Source organism: Myotis davidii, unplaced genomic scaffold, assembly GCF_000327345.1.
Source record: "Myotis davidii unplaced genomic scaffold, ASM32734v1 scaffold163, whole genome shotgun sequence".
Classification (NCBI taxonomy): domain Eukaryota; kingdom Metazoa; phylum Chordata; class Mammalia; order Chiroptera; family Vespertilionidae; genus Myotis; species Myotis davidii.
Window position 1 is genome coordinate 747,704 of NW_006295056.1, and position 17,538 is coordinate 765,241.

A 17,538-nucleotide genomic window follows, 5' to 3' on the forward strand; every position below is an offset into this window, starting at 1 on the left:
TTGTGGTAAAAAACCCTAGATCACCTTTTTGGATTCTTATTACCCAAGTTACTAAGACTATTACCAGTAGCATACAAGGGCCTTAGCCAATGAGCGATCAGAAAAGGTGTTTCCTCTGTAGTTCACACCGATCCCCAGCTCGGCCCCCTGCCCAGACCTGACACTTCAGCCAGAGGTGTCAACCCTCATCACCTTCTGTTTGCCGGATTGGCCCCTCGCTCAGGCCTGAATCCTCGGCCAGAGGCATCAGGCCTGGGCCAGGGGCAGAGCCAGCAATCGGAGGGGTCTGGGGGTCCCCTGCCCAGGGCTGATGCCTGGTTCAGTGGCATCAGGCCTGGGCTGGGGGCAGAACCAGTGATGGAGGGAAATGAGGGTCCCCTGCCCTCATCGGCAAGGGGCCAATCCTGCATTGGAGGGTGTTGGGGGTCAAGGCCTGAGGGCTCCCAGTATGTGAGAGGGGAGTCCCCTGCCCAGTATGTGAGAGGGGAGTCCCAGCCACCCCCCCACCCCCACCCAGTGTACGAATTTCGTGCACCGGGCCCCTAGTATATATATAAAAGCGTAAGTGAATGGACGACCAGACTGTAGCTATGATGCACACTGACAACAAGGTGGCAGACGCTCAACGTAGGAGCTGCCCCCTTGTGGTCAGTGTGTTCCCACAGCGGGAGTGCTGCTTAGCTGACAGGTGGGTGCCAGACACTGGGCTCACAGCTGGTGAGAGCAGCTGCAGCAGCGGGAGCCTCTTCCACGGACACTCCCGCTGTGCGCCCAGCAGTGGTGGCAGGCGCAGTGGGCCAGGTGAGCATGAGGCACAGCACCCAGCCCCGGCTCGGGCTCCTTCCTGGCCGCCTGCCGCTTCGCACACTATTTTGTGCTGTGCGGCATCAATGCGGACAGCAGCCTGGAGCCCAATGAGCTGGCGGGTAAGGCCAGGCTAAGATGACGTGGAAGTCCACTGATTCCTGCAGGTCAGGCCAAGGGACCCCGCCAGTGCATGAATCAAATAGTTCCCATCAAATACAGATATTTTTAAAAAAGAATTAATAATATAGTAAAGAGCAAACAGCTGAAGTCACAGGCATGGGAAACATATTGGTTTAAAACAGAAGGGCTGGGCTCTGGAGTCAAACTGCAAAAATTATTAGCTTTGTGGCTTTGAGCAGTTTAACTCCTTTGTGCCTTTGTTTTCTCATGTGTAAAAGGCAAGTGTGATACTATGCTTTGTAATAAATATATTTTCGTTCCTCATCCACTATTCCTGGCTCATAGCTCCCCCAAATCCTTAGAATTTCCTAAGCATAAGCAAAATGGGAGCATCTTTTGTTACAATATTTGGTCTCTCGGCACAGGTTCCTGAATAATTCTTGAGTCATAGAAGTTTAAGAAATATCTTAGCTATAATAAAAGTGTAATGTGCTAATTAGACTGGATGTCCTTCTGGACATCCTTACGGCCACGGCAGGTAGGGACTGAGCCCATTGCATGAATTTCGTGCATCAGGTCTCTAGTAATCCATAAGAAGCCCTTTTCAACCACACTTGAGTTTACAATATGAGGTTACTTCTGGAAAGCCCCTAAGAAAGAGAGCTGGTTGCCAGGGGAACCTGCCAAGTGATTAGAGAGAAAACTTTCAGCCCCACCAAATAGTTCCCATCAAATACAGATATTTTAAAAAAAGAATTAATAATATAGTAAAGAGCAAACAGCTGAAGTCACAGGCATGGGAAACATATTGGTTTAAAACAGAAGGGCTGGGCTCTGGAGTCAAACTGCAAAAATTATTAGCTTTGTGGCTTTGAGCAGTTTAACTCCTTTGTGCCTTTGTTTTCTCATGTGTAAAAGGCAAGTGTGATACTATGCTTTGTAATAAATATATTTTCTAATCTTTGAGGAGAGGAAAGGGGCTGGAGATTGAGCTCAATCAGCAATGGTCAATGACTTAATCCATATTGCCTATGTAATGGAGCCTTTATAAAATCTCCAAAGGAGGGTGTTTGGAGAGCTTTCAAGTTGGTGAACACACAGACATGCTGGGAGGTTGGTGCACCTTGAACTCTAGGGGAACAGAGTTCTTGCATTGAGAACCCTTCTGGACCTTATCCAATGTACCTCTTAATCTAGCTATTCTTATATAGGCTTTATATTATCCTTGATAATACACTGGCAAGCATCTGTGAATGTTGCTGAGTTCTGTGAGCCACTCTAAAAAATAAATCAAACTCAATGAGGGAGTTCTGGAATTTACTGACAGTAGGTAAGAAGCACAGGAAACAACCTAGACTCACAATTGGCATTCAAGAGGGGCATGAGGGACAACAACAAACAGTCTTGTGGGATTGAACCCTTAACCTGTGGAATCTGACACTATCTCCAGAACTGAGTTAAATTTGTAGGACATTCAGTCACTTCTGCTGAGAACTGGAAAACTACTTGATAGTGTAAAAATAACACACATCAGAGTAGTAATAATAGTATCTATACCTCCTATATAACAAACATTCAATAAAATATTAATTACTATGTTAAATTATAATGATAAAGATTTCTTAAAAGGCCTTCTTTTTACCTAAGTATCTTATACATATAATGAGAAATAAATTATGAGATGAAACTAGAGGCCTGGTGCATGAAAATTTGTGCACTTGGGGGGGTCCCTCGGCCCGGCCTGTGCCCTCTCTCATTCCGGGATCTCTTGGGGGATGTCCACCTGCCGGCTTAGGCCTGCTCCCAGGGGGATGTGGCCTAAGTTGGCAGTCAGACATCCCTCTGGCAGCTCAGGAGCCCTTGGGGGATTCCGACTGATGGCTTAGGCCCACAGTCGGATATTCTTAACGCTGCCAAGGAGGCGGGAGAGGCTCCCGCCAACACTGCTGTGCTCGCAATCATCAGTCCAGCTTGTGACTGAGTGGAGCTCCCCCTGTGGGAGTGCAATGACCATCAGAAGGGCAGCTACTACATTGAGCGTCTGCCCCCTGGGGGTCAGTGTGTATCATAGTGACCAGTTGTTCTGCCATTGGGGTCAATTTGCATATTACCCTTTTATTATATAGGGTGCCTTTTGGGGGGGGGAGAGTCTAAACAAACCCGGGGTTCTCAAAGCTGTCCATCAAATCCATGAGAGGTTCTCGAGACCCAAAACTACTTTCATAATATGTTACACCTGCCTTTTTGACTATGTTAACATTTGCACTGACGGTTCAAACACAATGGTATATGAAGCTACTGGTACCTTAGCATAAGTCAAGGCAGTGATACTAAATTGTATTAGAGTAGTATCCTATATTCTTCATCACCACACACTCGAGTAAAACGTCAGTCTCACTAATGAATGTCCTTAATGAAATCTTTAAAATTATTAATTTTATTAAATCTCTACCCGAGTGCATGCTACTCTAACATTCTATGAAATTACATAGAAAGCACATATAAAGCACATCTACTACATACCCAAAAAATGGAGATTATCTCAAGAAAAGCATTTAAATGACTTGAGTTGTGAGCTCAACTTGAACATGTATAATGGAAAACCGTATTTTACTTAAAAGAACGACAAACTAAAGTTATAAAACCAATAAACTTTTATCATGTTAACATTAAGATGTAATGATGAATGCATTGTGGAAAACCTTGTTTCCCAATAATTTGTCCTTGAGTATGCTTTTCATAACATAAAGAAAAAAGAAGACATCAATAATAATAAAAGCATAATATGCTAATTAGACCAGACAGCAAACAACCTTCCAGACAAAGCTCCAGCAGAGGGGGCCGAGGCAGAGGCAGTTAGGGGCGATCAGGCAGGCAGGCAGGCAGGCGAGCAGTTAGGAGCCAGTGGTCCCCAACTGCAAGAGGGATGTCCAACTGCCCCGAGGGGTCCCAGGTTGCAAGAGGATGCAGTCTAGGGTGGGGGATTTCCCCCCTCCCCTCCTGTGCACAAATTTCATGCACAGGGCCTCTAATATAATATACAAACACTGATTCACAATTAATCCTAACTCTAACTGGAATCCATTCATTAAACAAATAATTACTGGGCACTTATCAAATAGCCAGCCACTATTGTTCTAGGGGTTGGAAATATAGTTGTGAATAAAACAAAAATCTTTGTCCTCAAAAATGCTATAGTGGAAAAAATTGTAAAGAATCGCATTTTGTCATTATTTTGAACAAAATTCAAAAGAGAAAACTGTTTTATATGATGAAAATTTAAACAGTTAATAAATCGTATAAAGAATCTTTTGTTAAAATTTAAACTTACCAAAGCAAACTGATTGACTTGAATGAAGAGTTTTTCTACCTCCTTTTCAGTAACTTCAGTCCCAAAGCCCTTATATTCTTTGTAGGCTTCAAGGTAAGAACGCAGCCACTGGTCCTGTAGTTCTCTACCTGGGTAGAGACTATAATCTACATCACTCACACCTAAAGTGAAAAAAAAGTGCAATGAAAATTTTAAAAACACATTCTCTTATGTATACTTTTAATTATTCTTACTATCTACATAATTTTCATAGAAAAAATAAAACATCTGGCTGAAATACTAGATTTAATTAGCATGTATTAAAATAAACCAAACAATCATAATGTCTATTTAAGTTTGAATGCACAATACAGTTGACCACCATAATCAATTCACATTGCTTCAATTTTTCCTCAGTGTGAAGCTTGAACTACCTGCATCAAAAGCACTGAATATTTGTACTAAGCAGCCCAAAAGATTCTTGTGCACACTAATATCTACAGCATTTCCTACAACTGTGGCTCAAAATCTTTCTTGACTATTGCTCACAGGGTAAGAAAGACATTTTATATTGAAACCTCATACATATACCTGATATTAAGTTTTACAAACCATATTTACCCTAGCTATATGTTATAATTCCAACATTTTCTACTACTTATTTTCTGGTCCTTGCTTTAAAATAATTACCCCACAAATTTGATCTTATCATCTGCAGTTTGCAAAAACTAGCCCAGACGATAAAGTTCATACTATTTTGCCTAACGTTCAAGGTTCTTCGTAATTTGGTCCAAATTTACTTCTCTGATCCTATAACCTATTCTCCTGCATGAATTTCATATCCTACAAAAATAAGTACACTCATCTTGGAAGTTTTCTCCCTTCTTCCTATAGTACCCTCCTTTCTCTTCTATCTGTACATGCAAATGCTACCTAACTCTCAAGTATTACCTTTTTTCTGTGCTACCTTTCAACTGTTAGTTTAATTTCTTTTCTACACAAAATCATACTAAGATCAGTGAAGTTTACTCTTTCATATCCATAGCAGTGACTATCCTTAATACTAACACAATGATTATTCATTATATAAACAGCTGCTTTCCCTTCCTACAGAGATGTGGAAATATGTACAGTATATATGTAGAGATATGATATGCATATGATAAGCATGGTATAGGGAAATTATTGAATACATGTAAGTTGAAACTTTTCCTCAACCTTTTTTCCAGCCGGTAACCTAAAGTATATTAAAATATATGAATGCATGAAAAAAAATATATATGAATGCATGAATGTATACAAATACAAATTCAGCAATGAAAAATTCCTACTAGGTGTAAACCATCTGGGGCAATTTCCTATTCCTTAGTTCTACAGCATTTCGTGTTGCTAAGTATAGTCATAAAATGTATTTGAAATTAATTCCATTTACATTAGAAAACCTAAACCTTTTATACTTGACAGTACTAATGGAATAACTTTTAGGGGCAAAAATGACCAGCTTTTCAATTATTCATAGTCAAAGACAAAAAAAAACACACACATAAAAACCCCTCAAGCTTTTTAATTAACCAACATTTCAAAAGCCCAATTACACAATGGAAATAGCAAAGGCTTTTAAATTATTTTTAAAATTGGTTTCAAATCATAGTCTCTGTATTTTACTGTGCCCTTGATGAGTTATTTCCCTCATCTGTATACTGGGAATATTACCTAACTTAAAAAATTGTTGTAGAGGGAAAAAGTAAGGTAAAATAAGACTTGTAAAAGCACCTTGCACTGTGTCAGGTCCTAATAAAAGCCTCAATAATTATTTCTTACTAGAGACCTGAGGCACAAAATTCGTGCAAGAGTAGGCTTTCCTTTCCCCGGCTGCCGGTACCGCTTCCCTCTGGCAGCCGGGACCCGGGCTTCGCGCACAGCCCCGATTTAGTCCGGAAGGTCATCCAGAAGGACATCTGGAAGGATGTCTGATCTAATTAGCATATTGTGCCTTTATTATTATAGATTTCCCTTAAGACATTAATGAAGAAGTCTTCTCTATCCTCCAGTAATAAATAAAAACAAATAAAGAACAAAGATCAGAAAAATGTTAATAGAATTTTGCCATTCTTCCCAGTTTATCTATTTTAAAGAAAAACAAATTCTAAAAGTGTCAGATCGAAGTTACATTATGCTATTCCACCAGTTAAGCCCTGGATTTTACCTGCAAATTCATTGAAATGATTTCCAATATCATATGCCAGGTAGTTGTATCCAGAATATTCATAATCAATGAACTGTACATCACCTATGTGAGACACAAAAACAAAGACATAAGAAATCACATATAAGATCAGAAAAACCCTAAGCTATTTGTAATTAAATAGCTTTTAATATTTTGTCTCATTGTACGTGCTTGGTTACATGCACTTCTGAGACAATACAGGGTAAGGCTGTGAATTTATGGCAATGAGCTTTACAAAATTCAATTAGGTATCTTTGTCAACAGCTTCTTTAGGAACATTAATGTTCACTATAATTAAGAAAAGTCAAAACACTGTACACAGTCACATTCTCCAAATTCAAACAAAAGCAAAATGTCTTTCACCACATGGGGGCATCAGTTACTTAAAAATTCAAGTTTAATTAGAAATGAAAACTATCTTTGGAAATTATTATCTAAGCAATATTTTTTAAAAATCTGATACTCCAACAAGTGAACTAACAAGCTAACCTACATATAGAAATCAAATATAAACTTTGAAAGACTTGAATTCTGTGAATCCTGCAGTTATGCTATTAACGCTTGCTGATCAACTTAAGAATATCCCTAATTAAAGAATTTAGCTGCAATCAAGTTTTAAGATTGTCTTAGAATGCCATATAACTAAAGTTTCTAATGCATACCAGAGCAGCATTAAAGTGGTTGTTTTATCTTTTCTAAAAAAACAAAGGTACACTGACTACTAGAGGAGATCTGGGGCTCAACAGATTCATGTTGTTGATTTTAAGAGACAAGAGAAAATGCTGAGAGAAGAGAGACCAAGAGTGAGAGAGAGAATATGAATCTAGATGGGTCACACTATCTATACCAGATATCATAAACTCAAAGGCTTACAAGGGCCAACAGTTAAAATGAATACATACACAGACACACTGTAAGAAGAGTTTGTAAGCTGCAATTGTGAAAATAAATAGCATATGCCTCGTTACCCCATCTTTTAAAGATAGATCATACTAAGGTAACAAACTCCTGGTGTTATACACACTGGCTTTCCCCCCCTCCCAAAAAAAGATCTTTTGAACTATAATGTCTTGATACATATATGTATGTTTAATTTGGGATATATGTTGATCATATTCAAACTGAGAAAAACAGAATTTATGACAAAAAAAAGTCACAGCAAATGAAGTATTTTACATAAAAGTAAATTTTTAATGTATTTAATATATCATTATAAACTTGTATAAATAATAGTCAAGTCTAAAATAAAGTGAGAATCTAAGTATCAAAGCTCAGTTATCAAAATCTGTATGCATACTGACAAAATAAATAAGATTTTAAAATGTTGGTAACTACAATAAATCACTGCAATTCAAACACCATAAATATTATATTCCTGAATTCACAAAAAATAATCCCATGGAAAGTCTTAAAGTTAACCAAATCACTCTACTAAAGTGTAGAATGAGAAGACCTCATGTTTCAACCAATCACTTTAAATTATTTTCTGGCCCTGACCGGTTTGGCTCAGTGGATAGAGCGTCGGCCAGCGGACTCAAGAGTCCCAGGTTCAATTCCAGTCAAGGGCATGTACCTTGGTTGCGGGCACATCCCCAGTAGGGAGTGTGCAGGAGGCAGCTGATTGATGTCTCTCTCTCATCGATGTTTCTAACTCTCTATCCCTCTCCCTTCCTCTCTGTAAAAAAAATTAATAGAATATATTTAAATTATTTTCTGGTTACCCTTGGGAATGAGAGTGAAGATCACTATATCATGATAAAACACTTTGCAGCCATGAAAAAATGTTTTCATTTTCAAAGATGATTTAATGACCAGGAGAATTAGAAATGTTATATGAAAAAAATACAAAATAGTAAATGCCAATAATCCAATTTATTAAAATATCATGCCTAAAGAGGAAAAAAATAAATAAAAATAATACATGGGGGGGAGGGGGAGAGAGTGAGGGGAAATAAAATATTTCAACTGGTTTCATTACCAGTGTGACAAATGACCCTTTTTCCTTTATATTTTAAATTCTTTACAATAAACATACTTTTAAGAGGGGGAAAAAGATAGTTTAAAAAATTAAGATGAATTCTTTACAAAACTGTAGATAGGTAAGAGACTAAAACACAATGATTTTTGGAGATGCCTATTTACTTGGTTTACAGGAAATCAGAATTCAAGATTTACCACATTGCACAACCGAACTAATAGTTTTAATATTAAAGTGTTTTCATTGCAGCTGTTGATTGTTTTAGCTCTTTAAACATAAAATTCTTGTAAAGCTCATATTAACTGTTACATGCCAATAAAAATACACAGCCCAGTCCTGAAGTTTACTTGCCACATAAACAAGTTTCTATTTCAACTTTCAAAATTATATTTAGAATTTGGCAAATAAGTTAAAATGGCAGGTAAAACATGCCTGCTTATAAATACAACTTAAATAAAGCATAGATCATTTTAATAACAGTTAAAATCTGTTTCAGTATGAATGTTTTAGCAATGTTTTTGTAGTAGCATTAATTCATTAAAACTATCCTTTATTTTTATATGCTATGTCCAGTTTATAAATAATGAAATTTTAAAAATAAGAAAATGAAGCTAAGAAGATACAGATGAGGCTGTTACCAGGCTCCGTGCATGTGAACAAGTGATGCGATAAACCTCCAGTCAGTGCGTTTAAGAAGCACGGGGTGCGCCGCCACATGGCAGCAACAATGGCATACCTAATCTGTAGCAGATGAAGAAAATTTGGCAAACTCACATTTTACAAGACACAAAGCTTAAAAGGAAAAAAATTTTAAATCCGCATTAACTATTCTTTTTCAAACTATTGCAAACAAAGTGGAACTCAACCTTAAATTTAATCTTCTGCAACAAAGTAAAATTAAAGACGCCTACTTCCCTTACTTTGGGTGCCAGAAAAATCAAATTACTACAAAATGCTTTCTACTAACAGAAAGCATACTAAACCTTTTTTCTTCCACAAATTTAACTTCTGACTTCTAAAATTTCCAATTATTTAGAGGAACGTTGACATCACTATTAACAATCAATAGTTTATATGGCATGATTATCTTGTTATTTCTTTAAAACAAAGTTTTAATAGGATTTTAAGGATGGAAAATAATGAGAATAATCCTTAAATTTTTATACAACATTTTATATGTATATGGATTTTCTGAGAGGATTCTCAAGTCTCCAAATTCTCAAGGGAACCTTGACCTCTGAAAAGTAAAGGAGTAGTGCTTTAAAGGCTAAGACTATATATTATTTATCTTTATTAATTACCACACTGACTAGGGCATAAGTAAAGCCTAAGATTATTGAATAAAATAATTTATTCAATTTTTAAAAGCTACATTTTTCATTACCATATTTCTTGTATATCTTCACAGTAATAAAATCTACTCACTACCTAAACAAATTGTTAAAATCTCAGTATAGCTGAAAATAGCCCATTTTTAAAGTACTTTAAAACCAAAAATATATATATTAACTAAGACTATAATTCACATGACATTCATTTGGACTCCTTTATTTTACTGTTGCTAAGAAGGAGGAAAGCTAAAAAGTAAAATAACCAATATAAGAACCTGAAAATCTTTCTAACTTACTCTACTTCGTCTGTAGTTTTATACATACAGTATGTATGTACTATGAGTATACTAATATTAGCAACATGCTTTCTTCCTTACACAGAAAAAATAAATACTCTGCTCTGGGAAACTATCCCTCTGGTTTTCAGTAGTAGCTTTACCATAGCACTCATCCTTCCGAATGTAAATATCTGTTTCATAACCCAACTCCTCCACTACAGGGCATATGGCTTCCTGAAAGGGCAGTAAGTCCTTCTCATCTTTCATCATACAATCCACAGAGCAATACCTAGCACACAGGAAGTATTAAAATGCTAGTGGAATAAATGAAAGTTTTTCAGAGAATGCTGGAGGCACAATGCTAACACACGTTTAAATGTGTGTGGTGAGAATAAGCATGAAAGAACAAAGGGTGGCATTTTTGATATTCATATTCAAGTATATGATTGAATATACAATGGGACTGAATGTATGTACAGAAAACATTAAACTACTATTTTAGGTAGCTATTTTTACAATCCATTTAAGTTTTTTATTACCTGATTTAGGGATATTTTATTTTATGCCAATTATGATCTGAAATACAAGTTAAAACAAAGTTTAACTATCCTTCATAAAAATTCCACCCTGTAAAATATAGGTTAACAAATACAAAAATAAATTTGTATTTATTTAAATTTTAAAATAAAACCAAATAAAAAACTACCTCTCTCCTAAGTTATTAAAATGTCAGTAAAACAACCACAATAATGCCTTTTCATGAATAACAGAATGGATAGGATTTAGAGCCAATCAAGTGACGAAGAATAGTGACTCACCCATTTTCTATTTATATTGTGTAAAACTAAAGAAAAACCTGGTTTACACTGTAATTCCCAGAAAAATCTTTTCTTTCCATTCATTTGTATTTCCTTAAATAGCTGTAACTCAGCTTCTTATATTTTGCAGACATAGCAAATAAACAATGATTGCCATTCCTGAAACTTAAAGTTATATATTAGATCTTTATATGAGCTTTTATGAAGAAATGGGGAGGGAGAAAATGAAACCACCTCCAGTTAACACTATGACAAAGCATTAAGACATGAGACAACAAACTAAAAAACTTTAGCAATTATTTCTAACATGTCAGCAACTAAAGGTTTATTTGAAATTAAAATATTAGATTTAAAATGCAGTAGTAAGCATTATTACTATTTGTTCTACTTAGTATAAATTATTTTTAAATTAATCATTGATGAATTTAAAAGATGACTAGTGACTGGTAAGTCTTATCTTACAGTTCAGGAGCAAGAACCACTGCTTTTGATTTTCTTATTATGTAACAATCCTATCATCATATCATTAAGTAGTCTTTTCTTACCTTTTTAAGAAGTCATGTCACTGAAGGCGAGAAATGGGCTGCTGTTTTTAAAAATCACCTAAATTCTGGGACTAACTTTTCAAAAATCTTGACAGCTACCATCAACTTCAGAAAGGAAGCTCACTCTTCTCTCATATTCCTGAGTCCTGTCAACTGACATGGTGAGAAGAGGCAGTGGCAGTATTTCTTCCTGTAATGCCTACCATTCCTATAACATTCACAGGTGAAAATGCCTATAAACTGCAGGGTGCTCATAGTCTTCATGTGTGTCTATATGTGAATATGTAGTTATATAGTAAATACATACATACACACATACATACATTCTTAAACTTTAAATTAATCACTCAAGGTGCAGTTACCATAGAATCTTTAAGTTGCACTGAAAGACAAACTGCATTGTCATCGCATACCTAGGAGCCAAAATTCTCCTAGTTATAGTACATAATTAACCTTCTTACTTACAGTAACCATTTTAACCTTTTCACAGTCAGATACATTTTATAAAATGGATCCTAGACACAAAATACAGGTGTTGGCAAACTATGTATGCTGAGTCCAAATCCAGCCAGCCCACTGCCTGCTTTTGTAAATGAAATTTTACTGGAATACAGCCAGACATATTTATGTATTATCTAAGGCTATGTTTGCTCTACAACAGAGTTGCACAGTTGCAACAGAGACTATAATATGGAATGTAGAGCCTAAAATAAGTACTATCTAGCCCAAGCATGTCAAACTCAAAGACTAACAAGGGGCAAATAAACAAGGTTTAAGTTTATGTGGGCCACATAAAAACAAAAGCTTCAATTTTCATAGAAATGTAGGTTTATTTAGATTAGACACATGCCGAATACAAAGGGCTAAAATAAATGAGTAATCGTTAGCATAAAATAGAACATTTTAATAAAAATTAATTTTTTCTTAAACATTAACTTACCAGACACTGAATAACTGCACAAATAAGCGTAACGCAAATAAACCCATTTTTCTTGTTCTCCGAAAGCAAAATATTTCCTATTGCGCACGCCAAACAAATCAGTACAAGACTAATGACGTGACAATCAGCTGCTAAAATATTCACTGCTAGTATTAGTGGAGAGAAATGGTGCGCCTACGCCTAAGACGTGTAAGGAAAATGAATGCAACACGACTATAGTAAGTGAGACCAACAACGGTATTAAAACTTACATACCATTATTTTGGCTGGGCCACAAAAATATTCATTGTGGGCCTCATGCAGCCCACAGGCCGCGAGTTTGACATGCTTGTTCTAACCCCTTACAGAAAAAGTTTGCCAACCCTTTTCATGGTAAAAATACCTGTAACTGAGAGCTGCCTAGTACCTAGTCCAGTGCTATGTACTTGATAAGCATGATCAGAAACCATCTGAAGTAGATATCATCTAAGTTGAAAATAAAGCAAACTAAAGTTCTAGACTATCAGCAATATAGGTACTGCCTGGAACTCTCTGCTAAACATGCAGATTCTTAAGCTCATCTATAGAAATTTTTGTTCATTTGGTCTTGGACTTTTTTTTCCAGTAACCTAGATGATTCTGGCACAGAACTAAATATAAACACTGAATATAGAGATAAAATGACATTTCTCAGGGGTGGGGATTGTCCTGCCCGGGGGCCGTATTAAGCCTGCAAAATCATTTGGTCTGGACCTGTCAAGGCATTAGGGGTAAGTTAATTAAATGTCTGACCAAATATAGCAGGCTAATTTTTAAGGTGATAATTTTGTATGGCCTGCAAATGATGCTCTAAATATCCATATGGCTCTTGGCAGAAAAAAGGTTCTCACCCCTGACTTATCTAATACCACTTGCTTCCATATGTGATTGAGAAGAAATGTGAACCAAGGTGTGCTCCATTCCAAAAGTCTATGTTCTAACTTCTCCTGATTATAACTAAGCTTTAATATATCTGCTTTTAAGAGTTAACGTAAAGATTTTTAAAACTGAGTTACAATATACAAAATCTAAGTTATTATGGTTGAAAAATACATGTGGAAACATTGATGATTCAGTTTAAATTCATGAAGTTTAACTAAAATTTGCACTTCTGAGATATTAAGGATCTAAAACATACAACAGAGATACTAAGCTTGATGATGTCAAGGCCAGTTCCTTGGCTTTCATCTTATTATTTTTATATATTTATAGCTCATAGGTGAGTATAAAATGGTGAGGTCCTGAGCTCAAATTACAAAAAGTGAAAAACTTATTTTGAACATAATATGCAGCTTAATAATTTATTCTATGTAGAAATTATTTTAACCCCAAAAGATTCAACACTTGGCTTTTAGATGCTGTACAAGGTGACGAGTTAAGGTAAAGAACTTTGAGATACATATTTCTCACTTTAATTATCATTCTTCTGATTGCAGCCATAAGTAAATACTAATGCTAAGCTACAGTCTATTTTTTGCTACTAAATTTTATAGAATTTACATTCTTTTAAAGTCTGAGGCATGGTATCTTCCCCTTATAAAGACAAATATGTCATACAGTAATGTTACTTCAAAAAATTAGCTAATTTGAAACAAAATGAGATAATAATAAACAGAAATGGCTAGTCACAAGATTCCAACCTCATTTTCTTAATGCTTATCAACTAATAACATAAGAATTGATTTTTTTTTTTAAGTGGATGTCATGGAATTCACACTAGCCTTTCTAACATACACTATAAAACCATTGGTAAGTAAAAACAACAAAACATCTCCATAACTAACACACAAACAAACTCAAAGACAAGAAACAAATGGTATATAATAGACTTCTGAAGGACAAACTATAAAATATATATCAAAATAATATTTGTTAAACATTGAAATTTATTGTGTAGAAAAAAAAATTAGACACAAAAGTATGATTTAGATAATACTTGGTAAATATAAACAAATGACAATTTTGAATTCCTAAAGCCAAACTGAAGCATAAAAATTTATTTCAAAATATGACAACTTTTCATATCACTGATCAATAGTTTAGATAGGCAACTGGTAAAAACATAAAAATGTACTTTTAATAACTAAGACAAAGTAATATGATTTTTTTGGTCCCTTCTGTTTTAGTTTTATAAATAAATTTGTTCTATGAAATGAACATGCAAAAGAAACATAAAAGTATGAAAGTTAAAATTATATTCCAAAGGAAATAGACTCTCTTTGATTAACTTGCAGTTAAAAATAAAGCTGAGTGTCCACTTCAAGCGCAAGATGAAGTCCCTCACTTGAAATTCCATTACATAAAATAATGTGTTATTCAGTCTTACACTAAACTTAAAAGCTAATACATTCCTTTAATGTATAACTAATACTTGTCTCACAAATGGCACTGAGATTTGGTTACTATTATATGATGTAATACATATAGTCTATGACAATAATATATAATAAATGGACAATAATAAACTAAAGGACACTGTCAAGTACTTAATGTTTTAGGGTACTCCTAAAGTTTTAAGAAAATAATTCTATACAAAAACTTCCAGATATTCAAAATAAAGATGTTAGCTTAGTGTGTTTTTAAAAGGAAATCTCTAAACTGCATTAAAATAGCAAATATAAAAGTTACTCAAATGTTTTTGAAAATAGATGCTTCAGGCTACCACCCTTGACAGTGTTCTTTACTTGGTTTTCTTCAAGTAAAGCAAGTCATAAATATCCTCCACCTCTTATTAGAATAGTCTCAACTTACAATCTATTAATAATGGTCACAAATATTAATGTAACATAACTATGACCATTTAATCAGAATTCTTTGGCTTTAGTATCTTCACAACAACACACTTTTGATTCAAAATAATCTTCCAACTATAATGATTATCTTCAAAACTGATTTCCTATAAAATGCAATAGCTTCATAGTTTCAAACAGACTTTTTGCATACTAATCTTTCAATCAAATTGTATTTTTATATTTCAGTTTAGTACTGAAGGACATCTGTTTAGCAACGAAACTTCAAACCACTCTATCCAATAATAATACAACCAAGTGTTTCTGAAATATAAGAGAATTTGAATATAGAAAGATATGATCAAAGAAAACATTTCACCAGAAAGTATCCCTGTCTACCTCAAAATATATTAAAACTATTTGCCAGATCATATTATTACTTTAGTAGGTACAAATATTTACTCCATCTGTGGCCTTCTCCTTAGCATCAACCCACCTAACAAATCAGCATAATAAACAGGTTAACAGAAAACCTGGAAACATGTGTTTCTAATACTGTTGTCCTTCCTAACACTGAGAAAATTTCTATATTTATAAAGCAGCATAGTGTCAGTTGGTTTTTCAATAAGCCCCATTACAAGCAGGTGTATTTTCAAACAATGAGTTATCAAATATGTTTTATAGTTAGATTTTATAAACAAGTCATTAAACAAGTCATTTTTATCATGTCTCATTTAAAACTCGCTTAACAGGAACCAATCTGTTTCTATTAAATCAACTCTAGGAAACAGTTTATATAAATATACAGAGAATATATATTCCTAATTAGTACAGTTACCATGACTTTATAACCTATAAGAAAATATTTAAAGACTTCATGCATGTTTTCAATCCTTGCATTTGAATTAAATTTGAGACAAAAATCAAAGGACCACAAAGAACATCAAAGAATTCATCTCTATTTACAGCTAAGGTCAAATACCTACCTTGTTTCTCATTGTAGATTATATTCTTACATAGCAGGTCATTATGGCAAAGCACAACAGGTGAGCCCAAGTTGGAAAGAATCCTCTTCATCCAATTCATCTCTTCCTGAAGAATCTGAGAGCTTGGAATATCACTTAGGAACCTTTTAATTTTAAAAGAAGAGTTATATTTTGCTTAAATTAATGACATTTTTTTCCAGTTGGATTAAGGATTAATAATTAATTTAGTAAGTTCTTTCCATTCAATAGCACAGACTCCTGAATTAAACAAGCCAATTATTCCAAAGGCCGGAATAAAGAAAAACCTTTACAATGAACTTACACATGACAAGAAACTGAGCAAGAGTTAAATTGCAGGGCAAAAAAGTAAAAAATACATCACTACAAAATTGAAGGAAAAATATATATGCTAATAGCTAACACTAAGCAGTTTTCTAAAAGTTTTACACTTCCATTTTGTAGAGGAAAAATCAAGACACAAAGAGTTTAATAAAAACATATTTAAGTGTATTACTTAAAGTTACAAAGACAGTCCATTAAAGAACTAAACATCTACTTCAAGTTTGGAAGGGTAAATGAAGTATAAATCCATTAAATTCACATTTCAAACTCAATCTATGTTATCCACCATTGATAAATGGACTCATATTATTACATGATAATCTATAATCATTATACTACCATGTGACAATCACACCATGGAGTTCTCATATTATTCATTGTAGAAACTGGCTCATAGTAGTCAGACTGGGAAGGATGAGAGGTAGTGTGACAAGATGGCCTAGAGATCATAGCTCTTTACCCTACACTCTTCTGTACATTTATTATGCTATACTTATGCTAATTTGACAAAAATAGGGTGCTACCACAAAGTCCTCAATAGCACCATCAGGCTTACAAAATTGCTGTTAGTTAACTCTTTCTCTTCTTCCCTTTATACTGTAAGCCAAATTCTCTTCATTCTTTCTCTAGACCAGGGGTGGGCAACCTTTTTGTTAGTGCGTGCCAAAACCAGCAAAATCTCTGACTCAAAATTCTTCTGCGTGCCAACCCTAATTTTTTGAGAACGTTACGCCTACTTGTTAACTCTTAAGGTGTACGTGTGAAGAACCTTGAAGAAATAATAAAATTCATTCGAGCGACAAAAACACGGTATATGATGATGAAAAATACATTTATTTTTTTAATGTATACATGCACACTGATAGTCCAACAGAAAACTTTATGACTCCATTTGATATTATCAGTGGGACTTTTGCTGCTGCCATCACTGATGACAGATTTTACATCAGGTTTATATTTCGTGACCTTCAGAGATATGCACGAGCTACTACTTTCATCCATCAGGCTACTCCTATTACGAGACTTAACAAAATTCATCACTGAGAAGAAAGATTCACAATTGTAAATGGAAGATTATAAGAGAGGGTTTCACGTGCCAGCAAAAGTTA

At 34.9% G+C, this 17,538-nt stretch overlaps 1 protein-coding gene across 1 annotated transcript in view; it reads right to left on the reverse strand.

Annotated features, from left to right (window-relative positions):
- Window positions 1-17,538, reverse strand: part of ETNK1 (ethanolamine kinase 1) — a 54,009-nt gene that overhangs the window by 11,212 nt on the left and 25,259 nt on the right. Inside the window, exons 4-6 of the mRNA XM_006769637.2 lie at window positions 16,088-16,230; window positions 6,444-6,527; window positions 4,259-4,419 (exon numbers count right to left, since the gene is read on the reverse strand). Coding sequence (XP_006769700.1) covers window positions 4,259-4,419; window positions 6,444-6,527; window positions 16,088-16,230 — 388 coding nt within the window. The remainder of the gene's footprint in view (window positions 1-4,258; window positions 4,420-6,443; window positions 6,528-16,087; window positions 16,231-17,538) is intronic.